The 23801-nt window shown below is 40.6% G+C and overlaps 1 protein-coding gene across 2 annotated transcripts in view; it reads left to right on the top strand.

The window, feature by feature from the left end:
- LOC128909113 (neurexin-3-beta) overlaps positions 1–23801 on the top strand; it is a 386021-nt gene that overhangs the window by 234354 nt on the left and 127866 nt on the right. For both annotated transcript variants that reach the window (XM_054200358.1, XM_054200357.1), the window contains exon 3: positions 8428–8599. In XM_054200358.1, coding sequence (XP_054056333.1) covers positions 8428–8599 — 172 coding nt within the window. The remainder of the gene's footprint in view (positions 1–8427; positions 8600–23801) is intronic.

Here is a 23801-nt window from a genome sequence, read left to right as displayed (position 1 = left end):
TGTAATAGTTTGTGCCCTGCGTAAACAAACAGTCAGCTGGCAAAAGATGAAGGGCAGTTTGGGTAGCTTGGTAAGCTCTTAACAAGGGAATTTGGTATTCACTGTACTTGAGCTAAATAATGGTGTGCTCTCAAAACAAAGAGTAAAGGTCATCTTTCAATACAAGAGACCCTCCCAAAGGGCACTCCTGAATAAGACTGTTGGCCGTGACGAGTAAGTGTCAAATGTGAGCCCCCTTGGTAAGACTGTGGCCAAAAGATGTGGTCTTTGAACATATAAACCAAAGTGGTTGTGTAATTTCTGTAAACTAAAGTTAAAGATTTCTGGTGTCTACATTTGAAAAAAAGTATTCAGAAAACTGAAGGAGTTTCAGGGACCATGGGGAAGATTAAATGAAGAACTGGAAAACCTGCTTTCAGGTGAGGAACTCGGAGAGCTGGATGCTTTTCCCTTGTGTTCTGAAAAGCTGGGAGGACAGTTTGCAGGCACAGCAAGATGAAGCTGGAACCTTAAGACATCTGTGCTAGCACTTTTCCTGCTCTGAGGCAGAACTAAATGCAGTAGCTTGGCCCTGGCAGATGTTTATCTAAACTACCCTTTCTAAACCTTCAGTGAAAAAGATTAGATTCTCAGTAGTCTTTGCCAGATTCCGTGTTTCACCACTTTATAAAATGAATAAGAATTGGGAAGAACCTTCGAGAAAATTTTGATTTTATCACAGTCTTGCAAGTCATTTATAGAAGTATGATGCTACATGGTTTTTCAGTATAGGAAATAAAAGTTAAAAGAAACGGTAGTGATATGCTTTTAAGAAACTGCTGAGCAGGATGTTATATTCACATTGTTGTATTCATGGCTCTTGATTGATTTTCCTCCCATGAATTTGTCTATTTTTGAATATATCTTAGGTATCTGAAACATCCCGTGACAGTAAGTTGCGCAATTCAGTTATGCACTGTCTCCAAATCTTTGCTTTAACTTTATTACTAAGTTATTTTATTACATATTTGTAGTTCTTTGAGTTATAAAAAAAAAAAAATGCTGAATCATCTCTATTTTTTATGGTGTTATAATTCAAGTGTGGTACTTTTCTGAACCTCTTGTGTTTCCTCTTTTTCTTTTGAGACAGCCTGTACAGATCCGTGTACTGTGTTCAAGAATTAAAGTCAAAGGTGCTCCATTAGCTTATAACAGAGATTTTCCTTTTGTACACTCTCACTTTTTTTCTTTTTTTTTTTATTTAATAATTCTTGACATTCTGCTTGCCTTTTTGACCATGTTCAACACTGGGCCAATCTCATCAAAGAAGCAACTGCGATGACTTAGAGGCTTCTTTCCTCAGCTGTAAATGTTCAAATCACAAATAAGTGTTGTTTTGAAATATATCCTAAGGTTCAACAAAGAATCAATTCGAACAAGATATATGGCCTCATATAAAATTTTAGAGCAGACTAGATTATAACAATTGTCCTTTTTAGCCTTATAAATTATGTATCTGTGAGAATTGCTTCTTTTAAAAAACCATGGCCCTGAAGGGTAATAATTTCTATTTATTTTGTCCTCTGTGTGTATCGTTCTCTCTGATAAAAAGGTTTGTAACTGGCATTTAGTGGATCTGTTTCAGATTTTAAAGAAGCAGTAACAAGCAGTTAAAAAATAACAACATAATAACAAATACAACATACATGCAACAAAGTAACAAATAATGATGTACTGCACCTTACAAGAGCTCTCAAAAATCGGCAAAAATTAGCTGTCCTATGTACTTCCTTCCACGTTAATAATTTTTTTTTCTTGTTTCAAGATAGCTGTAAAGTGTTGGAACCCTGATCAAAAGCTTCCAAGTCAAGTGAGCTTCAGTGCCTGTCATTTCTTTAACATTTACTGCTTTTGTTGATTACTGTATTTGCCAGGCTGGCTGTACCGGTTCTTGAGCATGCCTTCCCTGCCATCATTATTTGGATAAAGGAAGACTTCATCCAGTAAGCTCTCCCTTTACCCAACTCTGAAGTTTTGTATATATTGAATTCTGATTTCAGACTTATCTCCCAGTGGTATTAAACATAGCATTAAATATGACCAGACAGAGTGGATTAGAAGCAACTGCCTTATGCTCTGTGCTGAATACAGCGTCTAGTATTTCCCCTTCTTAAATTCATTGATATACATATCCTAGAAAGGCCTGTCCAGCCACGCATTTAGTTCTAATTGCAGCTCAGAAGGGTCCTCCAAGCACAGTACTGGTTCTTACTGCCTTCTTAATCAGTGAAGAACTTTCTGAGTTTCTGTTTACAGTAAAAGTTCACATAAAATGATTTGGTGTTGTAGTAATTAGTGAATGTCCTTTGTGGAATATGCATCTATACCTTCAGTACTTCTGGATACCTTGCTACATTTACCACTTTTGTGCAATGTGCCCCAACGCACAAAGTAAGTGATCTGACAGCTGGGATAACATCCAGGTTCAAGTTTGTGGCAAAGCAAAAGTAAAAAACCCCAAACCTTTACAAAATCTTCCTACAGTGTGAAATGGCTTGTTGTATTACTGAAAGGTCTTGTATCACTTTCAAATGAGAGCAGCAAAATCTGTAGCGATTTTCAGGAAGCAGTAGCTAGGAATATTGTCTGCCAGGTTTGGGCTGATGTCTCATCATGCTGGAACCAGCCAGGGTGGGAGGAGGAGGCAGTCTGCACAGTAGGGGCTATTAAAAAATGATGAAGTAAAACGAGTGTGAGAAAACACACTTATCCTGGGATTCTAGTTGGATTTCAGTAATTTTTTATATTTTTTTTTTCTTTCACGTTTAGTTTCAAAAAAAGAAACAAAACAACAAAAAGATACTGGTATAAACTCTGCTTCCACTTGCATCAGTAAGAATCGAGTTTCTTCAACAGAATTGCTATCAATTCGTATCGATGTATCTGAGAGTAGGATTTGTCCTGTTGCCTGGGGTTCTCTCTCTTGGTTTTTGAAATTAAATGCTTTCTGCACGCAGGGAACAGCTGTACACTTTCAGTCTGGATGATTTGAATTTTAGATTAAGAAAAAGACGACCTAAAGGTAAAGCCCTTTTCAGAGCACACAGTGCATGTGGCTGTTGGTGTATGCATCCTGTCTAACACACTCCATCTTACAAAACCACTGCCACCCCCATTTGACTTTCTTTCCCCCCAGTCTGATACAGAAAGACAGATGCCTTCAAAATGTAAAGGTACAGCACAGAGAAAACAAAGGCCTGACAATTTACATGCAGACAGGCTCTGGTTGTTTTTGGGTGGGGAGAAACAAAAGAAAAAAACACACTTGCAAAAATGCCAGACCTCAGAAATGTTCCCAAGGTCTCTCTTCAGAGGAAAGGAATAGGTTTCAGAGGAGTGGAATGCAGAAGATGAAAAAGCCTTACAACCTGCCCCTCTTGGATTGCAGCCCTCCTCAGGACTGAAAGGTTTGAGATTGTCAGGGTATCATCAGTGTTTAAGTAAACTGTACCTGACTTACAAGGCTTGTAGAGCTTGAAAAGAAAGGTGACTATCACCCCTCTGTCACAGATGAAGAATATGTTTCATGGCAAGGTAAAAGAAAAAGTTGCAAAAGGTGAAATAATGCTTAAGGGCAAGCAATAGATTGCAGATCTCCTGATCCTGGCTGTAGATTAGTCCCTGTATCATTTGATGATGAACAAAATGTTTTGGGAGCAGTGTCTGTAACAAGAAACTGCTGCCAGGAGCCTGTGGAAGGACATGGTTTAGAACAGAGGGGTCAAGGTGAGGCCTTGTGTGTTCTTTTTAGTACTTTGCTTTATTTTGTTCATATAATTTATCTACAGCCATTCCATTACGTGATCACAATTATTTGCCTGAAGTCTTAGAGTCATCATGGCAGAAATTTATTTCCAGTAAGACTGTAACTGAGGAGAAGGTAATGTGGCTTTTGAGGGCAGCAATTTTTATGGGACAAATCAGCAAAAGATAAATTCTTGAGGAACTTTAAAAATAATTTTTGGCACAGTAGCCTTAAATAAAGAAGGGGAAAAGTAAAATACAGATTGAATGCTGAGTCCACTTCATTATTTATAAATAAAATGGTTCTCAGTTTTCCAAGGTTATAGTGCCAGCACTTGATGTCACATGGAGGTTTCAGAAAGTTTAATTAATGGTCACCTTTTCATGGAAAGTTTTTTGGGCAGCCCAGTGAATACTGATGCAGAGATGAAAAAATGCGCCCTGTCTATTAAAGTTCCCTTGAGCCCTTTTGGAGCATGTAACTTGCATACCCTCTGTGGCTATGTATTGGGCTTTACTCTTGCTCTGGATGGTTAGGATTTTTTTTCTCTAACTACAAAATAAACATTACAGATAGTGGCTCAGAGATGAATCTTTCTTTGTCACGTACTTACTGGTCTAGTTAACACCTATGTTTGGTAACTTGGAAAGAAAATCTACTAGCTAAATGTATGGGTAAAGGAATGAAAAGGTCATGTCCATCATGAAGTGTTAACGTTTAACGATAAATCTTGTCTTTCAGGTTTAGAAGAAAAGTAGATCTTTGTGAAAGCTGCTTTTAATGAGGTGGTGTAGTGTAGGAAACTCTGAAATTGAAGAGATCTTGAAAATAAATCCTGGATTTGCCCCCTGTGTCCCTGGTCATTGTTCTTTGCTGCAGGATTTTCTTTCTAGTTTGCGTGACTTTTTTTTTTTTCTGCCAGGAATGCATAAATTAATTGTTGCTTTTTTCATAGTGTCTGGTGCCCTAGAGATATAAAATATCATGAATAAACTGTATCTTGAATTCTGTGTGTGCAGTTTGGCTTCAATAGACCTGTGTTCATAGTATTGTGTTATATCATGTTTTATCCTGGTAATTGGAACAGAACCATTTTCATGACAAGCTCCTACTCAGTCCAAATAAGAGTATCAAAATCTGGCACAAAGTTGTGCTTCTACAAAATTCCTCTTTAAGAGTCATAGTGAGCTCTGCCCCAGGAGAGACCAAAGAGAGCTGGAGTAGGCCTTCAATCAGGCCCATGAATTTTTTTTTAGACAAATTTTTGCATTTCTCAGTTGCCACAAAGTGTTGTGCAGCTTGGAGAAGGGCTGTTTCCTTGGCTGTAGGAGGGAGTAGCAATCTGCTTGGGATGGGAAGGGTGCCTGTTTGCTCATTTCCCTCCTTTCTTCATCAGACCAAAGGCCACTGGTGGCTTGCAGTCCTTTGCTTCCAGAATCTTATCTCTTTCCCAGTTCACCCTCTTATCCATGGGTTATCACCAGCCCTTTAAATAGGGTTTTTCCTTCAAGTCTGAGGAAAGGGAATGGTGAAAGATGTTATCTCCTTTTCCTCAAAGGAGAGATCAGAAATATTTTCTCCTTCTGCAGGGGAGATTAGCTAACCTTCCCACCATCCCTTTCCCCACCTGCAAGTTTTTATCTCTGCCTCACTAAAGCCTGTAGGGCTTGAAGGTACACAGCTTTCTTTGCTGAATACTTCTTAATCCCTTCCACCTCTCTGGTAGTGGAGATCTGCTCCACTAGACGAGCTGCAGCTCTTCATCTTACTCGGTTACACTACACCTTCACCAAGGTGGGCTCTTCTCAGGGCGGCCACAGTTTGCAAAAGAAGATTTATGTATTGACGGTGATTGAAAAGCTGTGTGAGAGGCTGTCTGGGAGGTTGAATGTAAGGCAGCACCTTGCAAAGCCATGTTGAGTCAGTAATCAGGTTAATTGGTCATAGACATTCTTTGAGTCTTTCAGCAAAAATGAATCACTTGTTCTTTGCTAATTACTATACAGATAATTACATTGTTGCCAGCAAAAGAGTCACTAAAACAGTGTTGGGAGATCACTTCATATGTCAAAAATGTGGTAAAGTTGTGTCAGCAATGGTTTTACCTGAAATAAATCTCTGCTCAGTGAGAATTCGCTTATTTTTGGGGTGGCATAAGAGAAGAAATGTTGATTATTTTCAAATAGTATCTGAGTTCATGCATCTGCTGGGAGCATTGTTACATTGATATCTTGAAGGGAAGCCTGTCCAAAGCATAGTAGTGTGAATGTATGTGAGACTGTTGCTATCCAGCATGCATTTAGCAGAGTCTAAAATTTACCATTATAAGATGAGAAAAATAATACCAGGGTGCATACTGTTACAGTGCTAATTTCAAGCAGTCAGAGCACAGTCCCATTTTTTTTATGACTTCTTCAGCTACAGGACTGTTTATTTTCCTTTTGTAATAACAGTGTTGTAGCCTGAAGAATAGGGGAGATGGTGTTAGAGGGGGAAAAAAGGGTCGGAAAAAAAAGAAGAGTATTTAACATATGAGGAACTTGAGAAAAGGATCTTGTGATGAGTGTTTGGTATGAGGAAACTTTAAAATATAAGGAATCAGGAAAGGCCTCTGTGAGAAATTGGAAGACATGAAGGTTTTAAGGAAAAAGGTCTGTTGATATCACAAGACAAGAGTAACTCCAAGAGAGGAATTGGAGGTGGCCCTCAAGTATAAGAGGAGAGGTTTCTTTCTTATTGCTGAGATTTGCTGACATGAATGTAGTGAAGTCAGTCAGGGTAACAGCCCTGAAGGATTGAGTACCCTGTCCACAAGCAGATATGTAAGGTAATAGTAGTAATAAAATTGTCTCTTACCCCTTTAAGTATACCTCAGTTTTGTTTTGAACAGGCTATATTTGGCTATGAGATGCCATCCACTCCGTGTTGTTGTTTATTCCTTGATTTCTCCATTGGGACAGCTGATAAGACCAATGCCAATTTTATAGTATGGATGGCTAGCAAACATATATATATGTCCCATATGACACAGTTCAGTTCTGCCTGTCTGCACCAGATTTGAATCTATGCAGTGCACCTAATATGCCTTCATAAATGGTGACATGAGCATTCTGTGCGTCTTCTTATTGAGGGCTTGAAGATGCATTCTAGTTAAACGTATGTTGTACAGTGATGGAAATTTCTGGTATTTTTTAAATCAGTAGTAATAAATGTGGATATCTAACCTAAATATACTCTGGGTGTATATTTTGCAACCTAAAGTCACTGAATCTGGTCATTACTTGGAACTACATGAGGGGAGCTGCAGGAGGAAGTGTTATGGCTGGTACAATTGGCTTTGCCTGCTCTTCCCTTTCAGTCAGTGACTGGTGGAAAGTTTGGGGAAAAAAGTGTGGAGGACTGATTATTGGTAAGGCACTGCTTAGGGTGTGACATAGAAAAACGAAAGACTGTGCCTTTTGAAAGTCTGGAGGGTTCTCCATTTTGTTTAAGAGCAATCAGCTTCCCTCGGGTGATCAAATTCAATGTTGGCAAATTACATCTTTGCTCCCTTCTAATTTTGTCCACCTTGTAACTGCCTTCTCCCTTCTGGATTCCACAGTCGCTTGTTTGGGGTGGGGGATGTTTGTTTTTTTTCTGTTATTCTGTTGATGAAGCAGTTGGGATACAGACTGCCTATGGCTGCATTTCAGATCATAGAACAGAATCATAGAATGTGTTGTGTTGGAAGGGACCTTTAAAGGTCATCTAGTCCAACCCCCCTGCAGTAAGCAGGGACATCTTTGACTAGATCAGGTTGCTCAGAGCCTCATCAAGCCTGGCCTTGAATGTCTCCAGGGATGGGGCCTCCACCACTTCTCTGGGCAACCTCTTCCAGTGTCTCACCACCCTCATTGTAAAAACTTTCTCCCTAATGTCTAATCTAAACCTACCCTGCTCTAGTTTAAAACCACTGCCCCTCGTCCTATCGCTACATGCCCTTGCAAACAGCCCCTCCCCAGCTTTCTTGTAGGCCCCCTTCAGGTGCTGGAAGGCTGCTATAAGGTCTCCCCAGAGCCTTCTCTTTTCCAGGCTGAACAGCCCCAACTGTCTCAGCCTGTCTTCATAGCAGAGGTGCTCCAGCCCTTTAATCATCTTCGTGGCCCTCCTCTGGACCCATTCCAACAGGTCCGTGTCCTTCTTGTGCTGAGGGTTCCAGAGCTGGACACAGTACTCCAGGTGAGGTCTCACGAGAGCAGAGTGGAGGGGCAGAATCACCTCTCTTGATCTGCTGTCTGCAGTTCTTTTGATGAAATGACAATTGAACAAGCAGCTACTAATCAGTAGAGATGTTGCTCAAATAACTATTTATCCACATTTCCTTGTTTTTATTGCCTGATTTCTCACCTGTCCCCTGTGATGTTTTAAGGGAGCAAACGAGTCACTGTGTTCAGGTGAATGCTGGAAAGACAAGTGTGAAAGACAATGTTTGCACTGAAGCAGAGCCAATGAAATGTGTCCTGACAATGCTCAAAATGATGATGCTTTGTATTCTTCAGTGCCATCTACCGGCATAGGTACCCATTAGAGATTTATAGGCCAAATACAGTCCCCTAATAAGCACCAATTTACAAGCGTTTGTTTCTTTTTTTCTTTCATTTCAGGAGCAAGGCAAGATTGGTGTAGTTTTCAATATTGGCACAGTGGACATCTCTATTAAAGAGGAAAGCACACCTGTAAATGATGGCAAATACCATGTGGTACGCTTTACCAGGAATGGTGGCAATGCCACACTTCAGGTTGACAGCTGGCCAGTGAATGAACACTACCCAACAGGTACATACTTTTTTCTCTTTGTTTTTCTCTATGTTTTTCTCTTTTGCCTATCCCTATGTAAAAAAAAAAAGTTTAACAACTGGGTACTATATAAATCTTTGTTGCTTCATCTCAACAATAAATTGATGAGCCTGGTGGCACATATTGTCTGTTGGAAAACAAAGTATGGTCCTTTGCATAGGAAGAGAAAACATGCCAACTGTGTGGTATGATGCACATAGATGCTGCTATTTCAGAGGTCTCTAAGTGAATCCTGGTTCTGCAGAGAGTCGCAAACTAATTCAGCAACAAACTTGGTTTTGCTACTTGTGATGTTTGCTAACTGTTTAAGGGAGAAAAGTTTTGAACATATCTTACAAAAAGGAGAGGTGAGTCTAGCCACACCCAAGACACTGTCTATCATAGAAATAAAGTTGAAGTATAAGTAACATAGAAGATGAAGTTGCAAGTGTTTGAACAGACTTTATGCTTGCCTCATAATCTTTCATCACCTGAATTTTACTTTTGCAGATATAAAGGTTGATACACAATCTAGTTAAAGCTGTTGACTCTTAGTTGACTTTAGGTCAAAAAACAGTGGAACAATTCAGTATCTCTTTGGAAATCGTCACCCTAAATCCACCAGGAATAGTGAACGACTGGCTCTTGAATCACTGTCCCGTATTTTGTCCCACCACTGGCAAATCACAACGTTGTGGTACTATATGTCACCATGCTAAAAGGTGAAACACTCCAAGTGAAAAACAGATTGCTGTATGTGATGCTGACAGTGCATCAGATAGTTAAGGCTTGGCGATGTGAATGGTTACAAAAGACAGGAGGAGCACAAGGAAAGAATTCCAAGGTTAACCACATTCTTCCTTTTCACATGTTATGGTCCAAGGTAAAGCATGATCTTCTTGTTGGTTTCCAATATTAAATCTAAGCAACTCCCAGTTCCTTCCTTTCAAGGTTGTACATAACTGACCCAGGATAGAGGAAGAATTCTGTGATAAACATGAGACAATTTGCTAGTTGTGTAGGAGTGGCCCACAAGCCACTTAACCTCAAATTATAAGAAATATCCTAATTGTTTATATAATGTTGCACTAATAAATTGCTCCAAGGGGATACTTTAATCTCTTCCACTCGCTCAGAAATTACACAAGGAAATATTTAAAATAGGAGATCTGTCCTGTGGTGATCTCTACCACATATTCAGTGTGATGCTTTGTCAATGTCTTTGTGATGTATATGCAAAAGAGTACCTTTTAATAATTATCCTTATTTCTGGGAAATAATTGCTTTCCAAGAATGCCATGACAGACATGCTGAGTAAGATTCTAGCTCTGTTATCCATTGGTTACAGAGGGAAGCATGTCTAAGAGAGGCCCAAACTGAACATCTTTCTTTGCTCTTTCATCAATTATTTTGTGGTAAAATACCTCTGATCCAGTTGGCAGCCAATTATTGTCAGTAAAAACCCCATGAATAAATTTTCTTCTTCTGTTACTTGATGTAGTAAGTCCCTGGTGTAAAGAAAGAAAATATTCAGCTCATTGCTTTAGAGATATTTTTTTTTCAAAGGGAAAATAAATCACACTCAGAGAATACTTCAGTACCCTCTGCATCTGTCTTGGCTAAAGATATCCCTGTGTTTTCATTAGAAGATGTATGGGTTTATGGAATCAGCATTAATCTTATGTTCTAGGTTAGCATTGAGTATATGCAGTTGTTCCCCAAGGGAAAAGGGACACCTTTAGATTCCAGACACCTTTTCCTTTCCATGCATGTATTTCAGTTTCGGGCTATTTGTAGATGATGAATTTTTCAGCCTGTCCCTGTGAAAATAAGGCTTATGGGATCATACTTTGTGTCTGTGTGCACGTGTCTCCCTAATTTTTTCCATTTTCTTTCAAACCGATTTTTTAGCTGAATTTAAAAAAATAAAAAATAAAAAAAAATCCTACATGGCTAGGGCAAATAACCAAGGGAGGAGGGCAGTGTTCCAGCCTTCCCAAAGGAAAGGACTGTGGCTTGATCTCAATTCATGTTAAATACCAGAATACCCATATAATAAAGAGGCATTATGAATTCCTCAGATTCAGGAAAAGCTTCAATGAGAAAAGCCAATAACTACAGGAAACCAGTTCTTATTAGTTCCATTTTCTGGGGAATTAATGGCTTAAAAGAAGACCAAGCAGGAGCTTTCGAAATGAATAATTTGTTGTCTTTCACACACTAAACTTGCACTAGTGTTGCTCCTGCTGAGTGCAAGACCAAACTGGTGTTCAGCAGAGTTTCAACTCTGTAAAAAGCTTTGTGGTTGGGTTGACCCAGGCTAATCTAGTGTCTTTCAGCTGCAGGCTGCTGAAACTGCAATTGGTCTCAAACTCGTGTAATAATAGCTAAGGAATCTGCAATGTTATGTATAGGATCACTTCAATTCTGGAAACACAATTATTTGTAGTTTTTAAAAAACATCATATTTGCAGTACATGCATGTTTGGGCATGCTGTGCTGAATATGAACAATTTCACGCGTACTTTATTTCCTGCACAGTGTTACAGATTAATGTTTGCAAATTTTGCAAACAAGCAAACTTCGTGATCACACATGATGCAATCTTCAGGCGGCAGGGCTGCATTCTGAGTGGCATTTCCGTGTTCCTCTCTGAGTTTTATAACCTGTAGAAGGATTATGCATTAGACTCATAATTACTTGCTCAATGGAAGGTACAAATAAAAGTGGGATATTCATTAAATGAACAAAGAGAGAGAATATTTGTTTTCTTTAAAACACAGTCTTTGGTTAAATTGAAATTAAATGAAACTAGCCCAATGGGACTGAAAGACTTCAAAGCTGTATTTTTGCAACTTCATATAACAGACAAGGAAGTGGAAGGAAAACGGAAAAGCAACAAACTTACAATTCAGGCATTGACACTTTGTTTTTTATAGCATCCAATTACATCTCAGTCACCCTCAACATGAGCTTTACGTTTTCTTGTGAGGAAAAGGATCAGAGAGAAATTGTAAAGGAGGGAATTAAACTGGAGCTAAGATCGGCTAAACTTTGGGTCTGAAATAATCCCAACCACTAGGGATGATGTCTCACCATGTGTACCATTCCAGGACTGCTGGAGTTTCTCTTACTGGGCAGTAAGACTCTGAACAGTGGCCCAGCGCAGGTATCTGAGACAAAGCTCCTGGCAAATAATAGCATTAGCACGGGGACTGCTATCTGCAGTTCAGCTGTTGCGATTTGGTTCAGCCAAATCATTGAGCCATTTATGATTTATTTGCATTAGTTTTGCCCTTTCTGCTCTCCCTCAAGTACGCAATAAGGAGATGGGCTTTTTCAATAGGCTGTACTGATACCCAGTTCCTTGATGCTTAATTCATGAAGATGATCATCACAACATATTTCCCAGTCAAGATATACACTTTTTGCCGGCAAATACGTATGAATTTCTATGCCCTAAAGTGCAGTTTTCCATGACTGCCTTCCTTCTGTTGTCTCACATGCTTTCACCCTTTGTTGTACATCCCAGATAACAGATTGTACTCGGTCATTGTTATTTTCTTGCTTTTATGTTCTTGCTGAAAGCCTTCTCTATGTCTAAATTAATCTTTTTAGTGATGAAGTAGGAGTCATTTTGGACCAGGTGTAGGTAAGACAGGAAAGCTTGTTCGGGCAGATGAATCCTCTGACATGTTTTTGTTTCAGATTACAGTAAACTCATCAAATTTGAGGCACTTGACAGAAGGACTTGAATTAGGAATCCTGAGGTTGGGAAGGAGTCAGCAATTCTCAGAAGGCTTAAAAACAAATGTTCTGTCTTGATACAGAACTGGGATACCTCAGTCCCTAAGTTTTCATAATTTCTTAGGAGATTCTTTTTTCTCTCTCCACTATCTTTGCTTGCAAAGAAATAGTTGTGTGTTGCTAAATTTGTAATGTACATCGAAACAAGCATGATATTGCTGTTCATCCATCCGTGCGCTGACTACATTTTCTGCAGTAGAAAAAGAAACAAAACTAGGTGAAGAGAATCTGTAAAGCAAGAGAATCTGTGCACCAAAATAAAAGCTAATTGGAGTAAGATTTTAAAGGAGATGATTAAAGGAAAGGAGGCGAGAGGCAGGAAGAGATTGCCATTTAAAGAAATACATGATTTAGCAAGAGAACTGTAGCCTGGATTTTATTCCTGCATTTTAAAAATAAGAAATAGGACATTATTAAACAACTGGATCCTTATCAGGTTTGATTAGTTATCCACCCAATGCGGATTTTATATTTTTCCCCTTTATCATTCTCTTGAGTGATCTCTCAGCCTTCTTTTAGGAGTCTCTGCCCTTTCAAATGACATTAATTTGCGGTTTTATTGGCACTGAATAAAAGAAAAAAGATTTCATCCTCTGTGCCCCTGCTTAGTTCTCTCTCTGAAGTACATGTTTGTGACAAAGTTGGATTTTAGGAAGCTGGACAGTTAGCTCTTGCCAGGGACTTTGTGACTGCTCTGGAAAGTACTGTGGCCCAATAAGTGTGTATCTATATAATAAAAAGTTGGTTCTGAGACCCTGATGTCTGTACTGTAGTTTTCCCTTAGAATAGTTCCAGTCCCTAGGACTGAATGCCCCTGAACAGTTGGGGCATATCTTCTGGTTTAATTTCATTTGAAAGGAATCCAGTTTGTATTCTCTGAGAGCATTTCACTACGTGAACCAAAGTGTAGCAAGTGGAGAGAGTTGGAGGTGCGCCTCAGAGGCATGCTCCTGATTCAAACCAAAATGCTGATGTAGATGGATCTTACCATAGTCTACAGCTGGAGCTAGACAGAGGAGCTCATTCTTTCGTTACTCCTTCCCATACTCATGTTGCTTATATAGTCAAATTTCTGTTTTCTACTCTCTCTCATCCTCTGTTCAACTGGATTGCTTTACCAATGCCATTCACCATGTAACTGTCCCAGGAAAAGAGACCACATGGGAGTGGATGTGATTATTCAGGACACAGGGAAAGATGGATTGACTTTCTTTATCAGCAAGGCTGGTTAATGGCAGTGTAAAATTTTCACTGAACTACGTCTTTAGTAGTCTATGTGAGACGAAGTCATTCTTTCTCACCTGCTGTTGCCTGAAACAAAATGTGTTCCAGAGGCACAGATTAAAGTGATGGTGGTCTAGATTGTTCTACCTATCTAAAATGTGAGAGGCATGAAGTCTCTCTTGCTACAATATATTTTTCATTTACTTGGTGGAAGATCTGAAATTGCTTGGTTAGGCGATGTGAGACAGCTGAAATGATATACAACACCTATATATTATCAATTTAATACTGTATGTCTCATGTCATCTGTTTTAACTGTAGAGAAGGAATTATGGTAGTGGAAACACCATATTTCCATGTGTAATATTTATGTTGATCTTCCCCTTTTAATACAATTGAATAATATGCATGGTTCCATCTTATCCTTTTAATAAGTCATCTCTGTGACTAAAAGGATACAAATTGAAATGTGGGGGGGGGTTGTATTGCTGCTGGAGACCACTGGATACTTTATCAAGGCGCTGAGTATTTCTCAGTGGGATGATGCTAACTCTGCCCTGCTTGCATCCTCTTTTGATTGTACTAAAATAGAATATTGGTTGCAGCCTAGTAAGATTCAAAATATTTAGGTCCTAATTTTTTTTTCTTTAATACCTGCCCAAAACTATTGCAGGTGTTTTAAATTGAAGTAGTACAGTAGGCCAAACAGAACTTGAGTAAACTCAGCACCAGGGATTTTACAGGGCTTTGGGGGTTGGAGAAAGGAGCATGGAGCTGTTTTAAGAGGGGACTGAACTGCAAATATAGAATGGAAAGGGCATTTAATAAGTAAGGAAACTGAAGTTGTTTTAAATATTAAGTGTTGTATGGCACCTCATGACACATGATGGGTCCTGTTGTAAGAGTCTGTGAAAACCAAAAAACAGACTTGCTTTTCAGATATGTGGGTGTCCACAGCTCCAGCTGTCTTTAAATGGAGTGTCGGTGTTCAATATCTCTAAAAATAGTTATACCCATCTCTACAAATCAAATTCTCTGAGTTTTACACAATTGTGACTACTGAACTAGATTTCATAGTCTGCTTTGAAATAGGTAATTTCTTGTACTTCTCAAGCCATTTATCACCTTTCCCTTGATATTTTCAATCTCCTTTCAAGAGTGGCATGATCTTTTTGTTCAATGAAGTCCATTTCCCACCTCATCCCTCTACTGTAGGGATTTTGAGGAGGGTGACGTTTCTTTTCTTTTCTTCATTCTTTTTGGTTTTATTATTTAGTTTTTATCAGCAACATTTTCTTTCTCTCCCTCTGTGGTTTCCCAGCCGTGAGATAAATAGCCTTGTATCTTACAAGCTAAATACAATTACTGCTATCAAAACTGGAGTCTTTCTCTCCCTGTAAATGTCTCTTGGAAGCTGATAAGCTGTTCAAGGCAAACTGCAGGCTTCTGCCTAATCCTGAGATTAAACATAACCACCCAGAAGACAGCAACAGATAATTGGGAGGGTTGGGGGGAGGCAGGCAGGAGAGGAAGAGAGGAGGAGAAAGTGAGATCCTCTCCTGAGATATTAAGAGGACATACACAAGGCTCAAGGTTATTTGTAAAGGAATTACACAAAACACACAAGAGCTTGCTATGATGAGGAATTTCCTCAGATAATGCAGTGATTGTTGTAGTTGTTAAAGACAAAATTTAGCAGGGATTTGTTTGATGTAAAGCATAGAGAGGAGCTGTAGAAAACAGCTCCCAGCCACGACTGATGATTTTTATATATTAGTCCCCATCTTGTCCTTGAAACAGGAGGTCTCACGAGGTTGCATCCAGAATCTTTACGCATGCTGGCTTGGGTTCATCTCACTGGCTTTATGCTGAATATGGGGAGACAGTAGATTTCCCAAGAGTAAAGCAGGAGACTGAGCCAGCACTTGTGTGTGCTGTGTTTTGCTACCTCATGACCATCTGAACGAGGGTAACTTATCCCTCCTGTTTGTGAAACCGAGATAGCACTAATATTCTAGGAAATAAGAGTGCTTAATTACAGAGGAATAGTGTGTTATACCTGTAGTATAACACCTGTCTTTGACTATAACCAAGGCAGGATTACCGAAGACAGATAGGCTTTATGAGTCAGTCCAATACAGTTGAAAAAAGCAGCCTCATTTCTGGAAATGTAAGTTGTTCTTGGTTTTTTATCAGTGACATTTTCATTTTCTCCCTCTGTAATTTTTGTAAGGTCTTGTCTTTCTGAAAACTTGTCTGTATTTTTTAACTGCTATCAATTGGCGTAATATGGGATATTACCTCTCCCAACTTTGCTTTATTTAATTTATAATGCATTAGCTAAAAAGCAGAAGATAAGTTTGGATAATATAATAGTAGCATCTCTGGAGGATTAAAGAGAAGACTGCATATCCTTTCTTCAGCTGACACGCACTCTGATATTGGAAATACTGTGCACTATTGTGATTACTAGTTCTCAAAAGTTCAGTAATGCAGAGTCTAATGCTGATTGGGACATTAACAAGGAAAACTCAAAAGCAGAAATAACTGGGGCATCTGACGTATTGCAACAAGTTCTTCCTTTCTAACTTCGTACTTATCCCTGCACAGGGCCCCTGCACGGCTCATGTTGTACTGCTGTGACTTCCAAACGTTTGGTAGCTGAGCCCTATTAGAGGAAAAAACTTCTTCTCTATGCTTTTCAGAGCCTGGCACCTCCTCCCCAAAATTCCCTCCGTCTCTTTCAGAGTGATTTTTGACATCTCCTCATTCCGTCTTCTTTAAAGCCCAACCCCCCAACTCTGGTTTCTGCTTTCTTGTGCCCCTTTGGCTCTCCCTTCCCTCCTTCAGACTTGAGGCTATTTTCATCTCCTTCGCACTGCTACTGAAACAGGTGATAAGAAGAAGATTGGCTGAAGCCGTCTTCATGAAGAGGCACATGGATCTTGTACTTGACTACTTGGAGTCATTAACAAGTCCCATTGCTTGATGAAGGGATTTATTTGTGGTACTGCCGGATCCCACTGTGGTCTTAATATTTTCCTATCCAAATGCCTTTATGAGTGGGTAATGAGTTAGGAACAAGAGCACTGAATTTTGATTAGCCTTGTGGGATGAATGTGATCCCCAGGGTTCTTGTCATACATTTGTTTGTGGGTTTTGATTTTTTTGTATTGTACTCATTTTGTGGGACTTAAATGAGCTTTCAGATGCTTCCTATCAGCATGAATTGGAGATAGCACGTAAAGTGCCTTTGACAGATTTACCGCATTTCATAATGAGCCTAAAACATATAAAAAGACAGGGTTAATAAAACAGCATTGGAGAAGCACATTTTGAAGGCAGTACTGTGACATATGTTGAAAGATCTGCCAAGAGGGATGATTAAAGCATGACAAGTTGATGAAATCAAGAGTTGATTGTAGCTTGTCACTGCAGGGCCATAACATCTATAATATATTTATAAGGTTGGAAAACAGATAAATATGGCTACATGATATGAACACTCAGTTTTGGTCCCCTGTATCCACTGAGATATAAACCCACACACATCAAGTCACCAACAGACAAACATACTTTGGAATTTGTGCTAAAACACCCGTGTTAATGCATGTTAATGCATTTGTGTTCATACTGGATGATGGAATAGGATCTGACATGATAAATAAGTAACATAAATGTTGCCACTGCACTCATACTTTACCTTCTGTGTACTTCGTGTTTTTCTTTCCTACAGAAAGTATGATGCTGTGGTTCATTTCCACTTTGCCCCTATCCCCAAAGAGCATGGAAGTGCTGTAGGGCTTGTCTGTCTTCCGAATTCTGTCTCTGAGGACAGAGGAGAGGAAAGACAGAGAGAAAAAGAACAAAGTGACTATATTGCAACTTCCAGTACTTATCCTTCCTGTCAAGGTTTTCTTTTTCAAAACTGATCCAGGCTCTTATAACATGCTGCACTCAAACAGTCTACACAAGTTGCGGTTTTACCTTCACCAAATACCTCAAGCCCATCTGAGTGGTAATCTATCAAGCACCGGCATTTCTGTCAGCTTGGCATTAAGAAACAGGGAGATGCATGTTTTTTTATGAAGATAGTAAGGTAACCAGGCAGAACAAACAGTACAATGTTATTTAACGGCAGTAGAAGTTTTCCTAAGGAAGGGTACATACAGAATAGTGTCTTCATGTAAGTATCAATGACCATCTAATTCCCACCTAGGATAGTTCTTGAGTTGTGGGAAAGAGGGAAGAAGGAATAAGAAGCATTCTTAGGTAGCAGTCTCTATTACTGCTACTTAACAGTCATATAAAAGGTTGTTCTAATATGCAAATACATGCCACAGAGACAATACTAGTTTTAATTTAGCCAAAATATTTTCTCTTATTTAAAGCCTGGATAAAAAAGCGGAAAGTACTGAAATTGAAAAGTACTAACAACTTGAGGAAAGCTTGTTGTCAGTGCTGTCCAAAAGAGCAGAGATATGTACTATATTGCTGCATGCTGTTAGTTGAATTAGTGTAGCATCATTCTTACATCTTCCTGAATCAGACTGGATGTCCAGTATGTCACATCTACAGGTGAATACTAAATACATCAGAAGAAAATTTGCTTTAATGGTCAAAATGACACTTCTGTCCAATGGTCCTGGATTTGGAATAGTTTCTGTTCTGTCTTCCCAGAGCCTTTTTGTCTATCTAATTAGCTTCTTGAGCTGGAGAGCAGCCAAGTGTCTGATGCTTCAGAGAATTACAGTAACCCACCATGGCAATAACAAAAATATGCCCCAAAAAATGTCCTTCTAAAAAAATGTATCCTACTGTTATGCTTAGTTTGTGACCTGAAATATGAGGTCACATAAGCTGTACATGTTTGTATCATGTCTACACTCATTACATTTGTACTACTCCATTGGATAGCAAATGCTTTCTTTTTTCCCTCATTAATTTATCCAGGGAGACATGATCATGTGGAAATACTGCCACTCCCTCTCCAGCTGGAATTTGATAGAAGTTACTCTGCTGTATTCTGAGCACATTGCTCAGACAAAATTTACAAGACAATTTAAACAAAACGAGAGAAAACAAAACCTAGGCAGTTGAGTGGCATCTCTGATTTTTCTCCATTTCTCTGATTCTTTTTCCATTAATGATCTTGCTTCTTGAATCTCAGTTCTTTCCTCTTAGTTTAGTCCTACAGACCATGATTCTTTGTAAGAGAAATTCTTGCAACACTGAGTGAATGCTTATAAAAAGTCATGTTAACCTTTGACAATGGTAGTATGGCAAGTAGTATAACTCAGGAGGAGATGAGCTTTACAATTCCCCAGTCCTAGGCTTGCACTATGTCAGAACGATGACTTAAATTATGCCAAGATACAAAATCCATAGGGCACTAATGCATCTTTCTGCCTAGTTGTTCTCAACCTTCTTGCATCTGATATAAGAACCCTGGGCCAAAGGATATTTGAATACATTCTTATACTCGCTACAGGCCTTTGAGTCCCTGTTCCTGAGATACTATGGTGCAAAAATGTGTATTGCCTTCACAGAGGGATCCAAGCCATGGTTTTTTTTCCTTTTATCTCTTTGGCATCCAGCATGCTTCTTGCTAAAATACCGTGCCACTTTCCAGGAATTGTAATTACATACTAAGAGATGTAGGTATATCCTGATAGCTTGGTCTTGCTAACAATTCCAGGCTAAAATATGCAGCTGCTCATGTAAGAATGATTATCTTAACTGTCGGAATGCTCAGGTGTTATGAGCTGTTCTCACCTGTTTGTGTCCATTGCTCCATGATTGAATGAATGCCCAGGTACCAACCATAAGCAGTATCATCAAAAATTTCTGATAAATTTCTCCTTTGCCTAGAATAAGATGAATTATTATTGGTTCAGTCATCTGGTGATATATATATATATAAAATGTAACTGTATAGTGTAGTGCAGAGAAAGATGAAGAATCAGGCTAAATAAGATTGCTAGAAAGTAAGAATCCTGCTAGGCAGCACAGTCCAGTGAACTCCCAGACATTTTTTATATAGTTAACGTTTCTCTCATGGGTTAGTTCTGTTTCAGTTTTCCTGGTCAAATCGAGTTGTTATAATATATTCTCTTTCTTCTCTCCCTCCCTGGCTCTCTCTCTGTCCCTGTCTCTCATACACATGCGCGCGCAGTACGAGTGAGCAAACAAACATATGGCTTGAGGGATCAGGGGCTTGAACAACAGCTTTGTGCTTTTCTAATCTTATTGCCTGCAGAGAGAACAGTGCCAGCTGTAATCCCAGGTTGACACAGCTGACATACAGTGACAGAAGGGGCTCACGCATCCCCATCAGCCTTCTCCCTGCTCACTAAAAGGCACTGGAAAGCACAAAGTCATTGAAATCCAATGCCGTGGTCTAAAGCAGAGCTGCTTGTGTGAAAGGATGGTCAGATATGAAAGGGGCCAGCCATGGAACTGGGAGCCAGAAGGTCCTGAATCCCAACCTTGGCTTTATAGATGCTATTCCCTGTGGTCTTGGGCAATGTTTTTACCACTGTGTGGCTCAGTTTTCCAATCAGTAAACTGGGATAAAGCACCAATTTACATTATCCTTGGGGACTGAAATAGAAAATATTCTACACTTCACTGAGTGTGGAAACCTTTCTGGGTCAGTGAACTTGCATCTTTGCTTTGTACTGAGTACGTGGAGCACTCTGGAAACTGAAAACTCCAGTGCTGTACTTGCAAAATATTTTGTATTTTTTTATTAAGCCCCACAAATTCATAGTCAGTGAGATTCACTCTGTGTAACAGTCTCAGTGCAGACTGAGTGGTATTTTACTCCTTTACTACTTAGCATTTCATAGAATCATAGAATCATAGAATCATAGGGTTGGAAGGGACCTCTGGAGATCATCTAGTCCAATCCCCCTGCCAGAGCAGGGTCACCTAGAGCAGGTTACACAGGAACACGTCTAGGTGGGTTTTGAATGTCTCCAGAGTTGGAGACTCCACCACCTCTCTGGGCAGCCTGTTCCAGTGCTCTGCCACCCTCAGGGTAAAGAAGTTCCTCCTCATGTTTAGGTGGAACTTCCTATGTTCAAGTTTGTGCCCATTGCCTCTTGTCCTGTCCCCGGGCACCACTGAAAAGAGCCTGGCCCCATCCTCCTGACACCCAACCTTTAAGTATTTATAAGTGTTGATAAGGTCCCCCCTCAGCCGTCTTTTTTCCAGACTGAAGAGACCCAAATCCCTCAGCCTTTCCTCATAAGAGAGGTGTTCCAGTCCCCTAATCATCTTTATAGCTCTCTGCTGCACCCTTTCCAGCAGTTCCCTGTCCCTCTTGAACCGGGGAGCCCAGAACTGGACACAGTACTCCAGGTGTGGCCTCACCAAGGCAGAGTAGAGGGGGAGGATGACCTCCCTTGACCTGCTGGCCACACTCTTCTTGATGCACCCCAGGATGCCGTTGGCCTTCTTGGCCACAAGGGCACATTGCTGGCTTATGGTCATCCTGTTGTCCACCAGGACTCCCAGGTCTCTTTCCACAGAGCTGCTCTCCAGCAGGTCAGCCCCCAACCTGTACTGGTGCATGGAGTTATTCCTCGCCAGGTGCAGCACCCTACACTTGCCCTTGTTGAACTTCATAAGGTTTCTCTCTGCCCAGATCTCCAACCTGTCCAGGTCTCTCTGTATGGTGGCACAGCCTTCCGGTGTGTCAGCCCTCCCCCCCCAGCTTGGTGTCATCAGCAAACTTGCTGAGGGTGCACTCTATCCCCTCATCCAGGTCATTGATGAATATATTGAACAGGACTGGACCCAGTACTGACCCCTGGGGAACACCACTCGTCACTGGTCTCCAACTAGACTCTGTGCCCCTAATCACAACCCTCTGAGCTCTATCTTTCAACCAGTTTTCTATCCACCCCACTGTCCATTCATCTAACCCACACTTCCTAAGCTTCCCTATGAGGATGCTGTGGGAGACCGTGTCAAACGCCTTGCTTAAGTCAAGGTAGACCACATCTACCACCCTCCCCTCATCTATCCATCTAGTCATGCCATCGTAGAAGGCTATCAGATTAGTCAGACGTGATTTCGCCTTGGTGAATCCATGCTGAGTACTTCTGATAGCTTTCCTTTCCTCCACGTGCCTTGAGATGACACCCAGAACGAGCTGTTCCATCATCTTTCCAGGGATGGAGGTGAGGCTGACCGGCCTGTAGTTCCCCGGCTCTTCCTTTTTGCCTTTCTTGAAGACTGGAGTGACATTGGCTTTCCTCCAGTCCCCAGGCACTTCGCCTGTTCTCCAGGACTTTTCAAAGATGATGGAGAGCGGCCCAGCAATGACTTCTGCCAGCTCCCTCAGCACTCTCGGGTGCATCCCATCAGGGCCCATGGACTTGTGAATATCTAGATGATCTAATTGGTCCCTCACTCGCTCCTCCTCAACCCAAGGGAAGTCTTCTTCTTTCCCTGTTACTTTATTCAATGCCTGGGACTCCTGAGGGCTGGGCCGAGCAGAAAAGACTGAAGCAAAGAAGGCATTCAGTAACTCTGCCTTCTCCACATCCTCCGTCACCATGACTCCTGCCTCATTCAGCAGTGGGCCTACAACTTCTCTGGTCTTCCTTTTGCTTCCAATATACTTGTAGAAGCTCTTTTTGTTGTGCTTGATGTCCCTAGCCAGGTCTAATTCCAAGGCGGCCTTGGCTTTCCTTGTTTCATCCCTGCACGCTCTGGTGGCATTCTTGTAATCCTCCCAAGGGGTCAGTCCCTTCTTCCACTTATTATAAACTTCCTTCTTCCACTTGAGCTTTTTCTGAAGCTCCCTGCTCAACCATGCAGGTCTCCTGCGTCCCTTGGCCGATTTCTTTCTCTTAGGGATGCACCGATCCTGAGCTTGGAGGAAGTGGTCTTTGAATATCAACCAGCTTTCTTGAGCCCCTTTGCCTTCCAGAGCACGGGATCTCTCCAAGCAGTTTCTTGAAGAGGTCAAAGTTAGCCCTCCTGAAATCCAAGGTTGTAATTTTACTTCTTGTTGATGTTTTGTGGATAGTACCCATGATCCTGAACTCAATCATTTCATGATCACTACAACCTAGGGTGCCCCCAACCTTAATGTCCTCCACCAATCCCTCTGTGTTTGTCAGTACCAGGTCTAGAAGTGCTCCTCTCCTTGTTGGCTCCTGTACCACCTGTGTCAAAAAGTTGTCATCAATGCACTGGAGGAGCCTCCTGGACTGTGCATGCCTGGCTGTGTGGTCTTCCCAGCAGATATCGGGGTGATTGAAGTCCCCCATGAGAACCAGGGCCTGCGATTGCGAGGCTATCTTCAGTTGTCTGTAGAAAGCCTCATCAGTTTCCCCATCCTGATCAGGTGGCCTGTAATAAACACCCACAACAGTGTCCCTCATATTTGCCTGTCCCTTAATCCTCACCCATAAGCTCTCGACTCGCTCTTCATCCGCCCCTAGTGAGAGCTCAATGCATTCCAAATGCTCTCTCACATAGAGTGCAATTCCACCACCACGCCTTATTTCCATAGCAATTTCCAAAACTCAGGTCACTTCCAAGAAATAAATTGATTTAAAAGGTTAGTGTAGGAAAAATGCATCTGCAGAAACTACAAGTTCCTTTTCCCATGGGTCTGCCTTACTTCTGACACAGTGTGATTCAGTAATGGCTTTTTCACTGTATGGATGTTTCCTGTGCCCCTAGTTCATGGCTTGGCTTTGTGAATGGCACTTGTCTTTGAGAAGGCTTACTGGGTCACTATAGAGTCCTGGAATTCTCTTTTCCTTTTTCTAAGCTGATGCAAACAGACTGAATTTTAAGGGCAGGCAAAGTTCGCTGATTTGTAGCAATTAGAGGTGGGAAAGGCTTGTTTGGTCTCATTTATTCCATTCTGTAATCAACTGATATCACCTGCCACTTTATCAAGTAAAATTTTAAATAATTCAAGAATTTCCCTGAGGAGACTGTAGCACCATGTAATGGTGCTAGGAAGTGCTTCTTAAACTTCTCTCATCAGTTTCTCACTTGCTTTTAGTTATTTTCTCGCACTCACCCTAGATAACTTTCCGCCTTCCATAGGGTTTTCACCTTTCTGTTATTTGTAACTGGTTTGCTTTCCAATCCTCATTGGTGATATTTGACTAAATGCTTTATTGGCATTACTCTCATT

This window comes from Rissa tridactyla, chromosome 4 (genome assembly GCF_028500815.1).
Source record: "Rissa tridactyla isolate bRisTri1 chromosome 4, bRisTri1.patW.cur.20221130, whole genome shotgun sequence".
In the NCBI taxonomy this organism is placed as follows: domain Eukaryota; kingdom Metazoa; phylum Chordata; class Aves; order Charadriiformes; family Laridae; genus Rissa; species Rissa tridactyla.
This window is presented reverse-complemented; position numbering and strand designations above follow the sequence as displayed.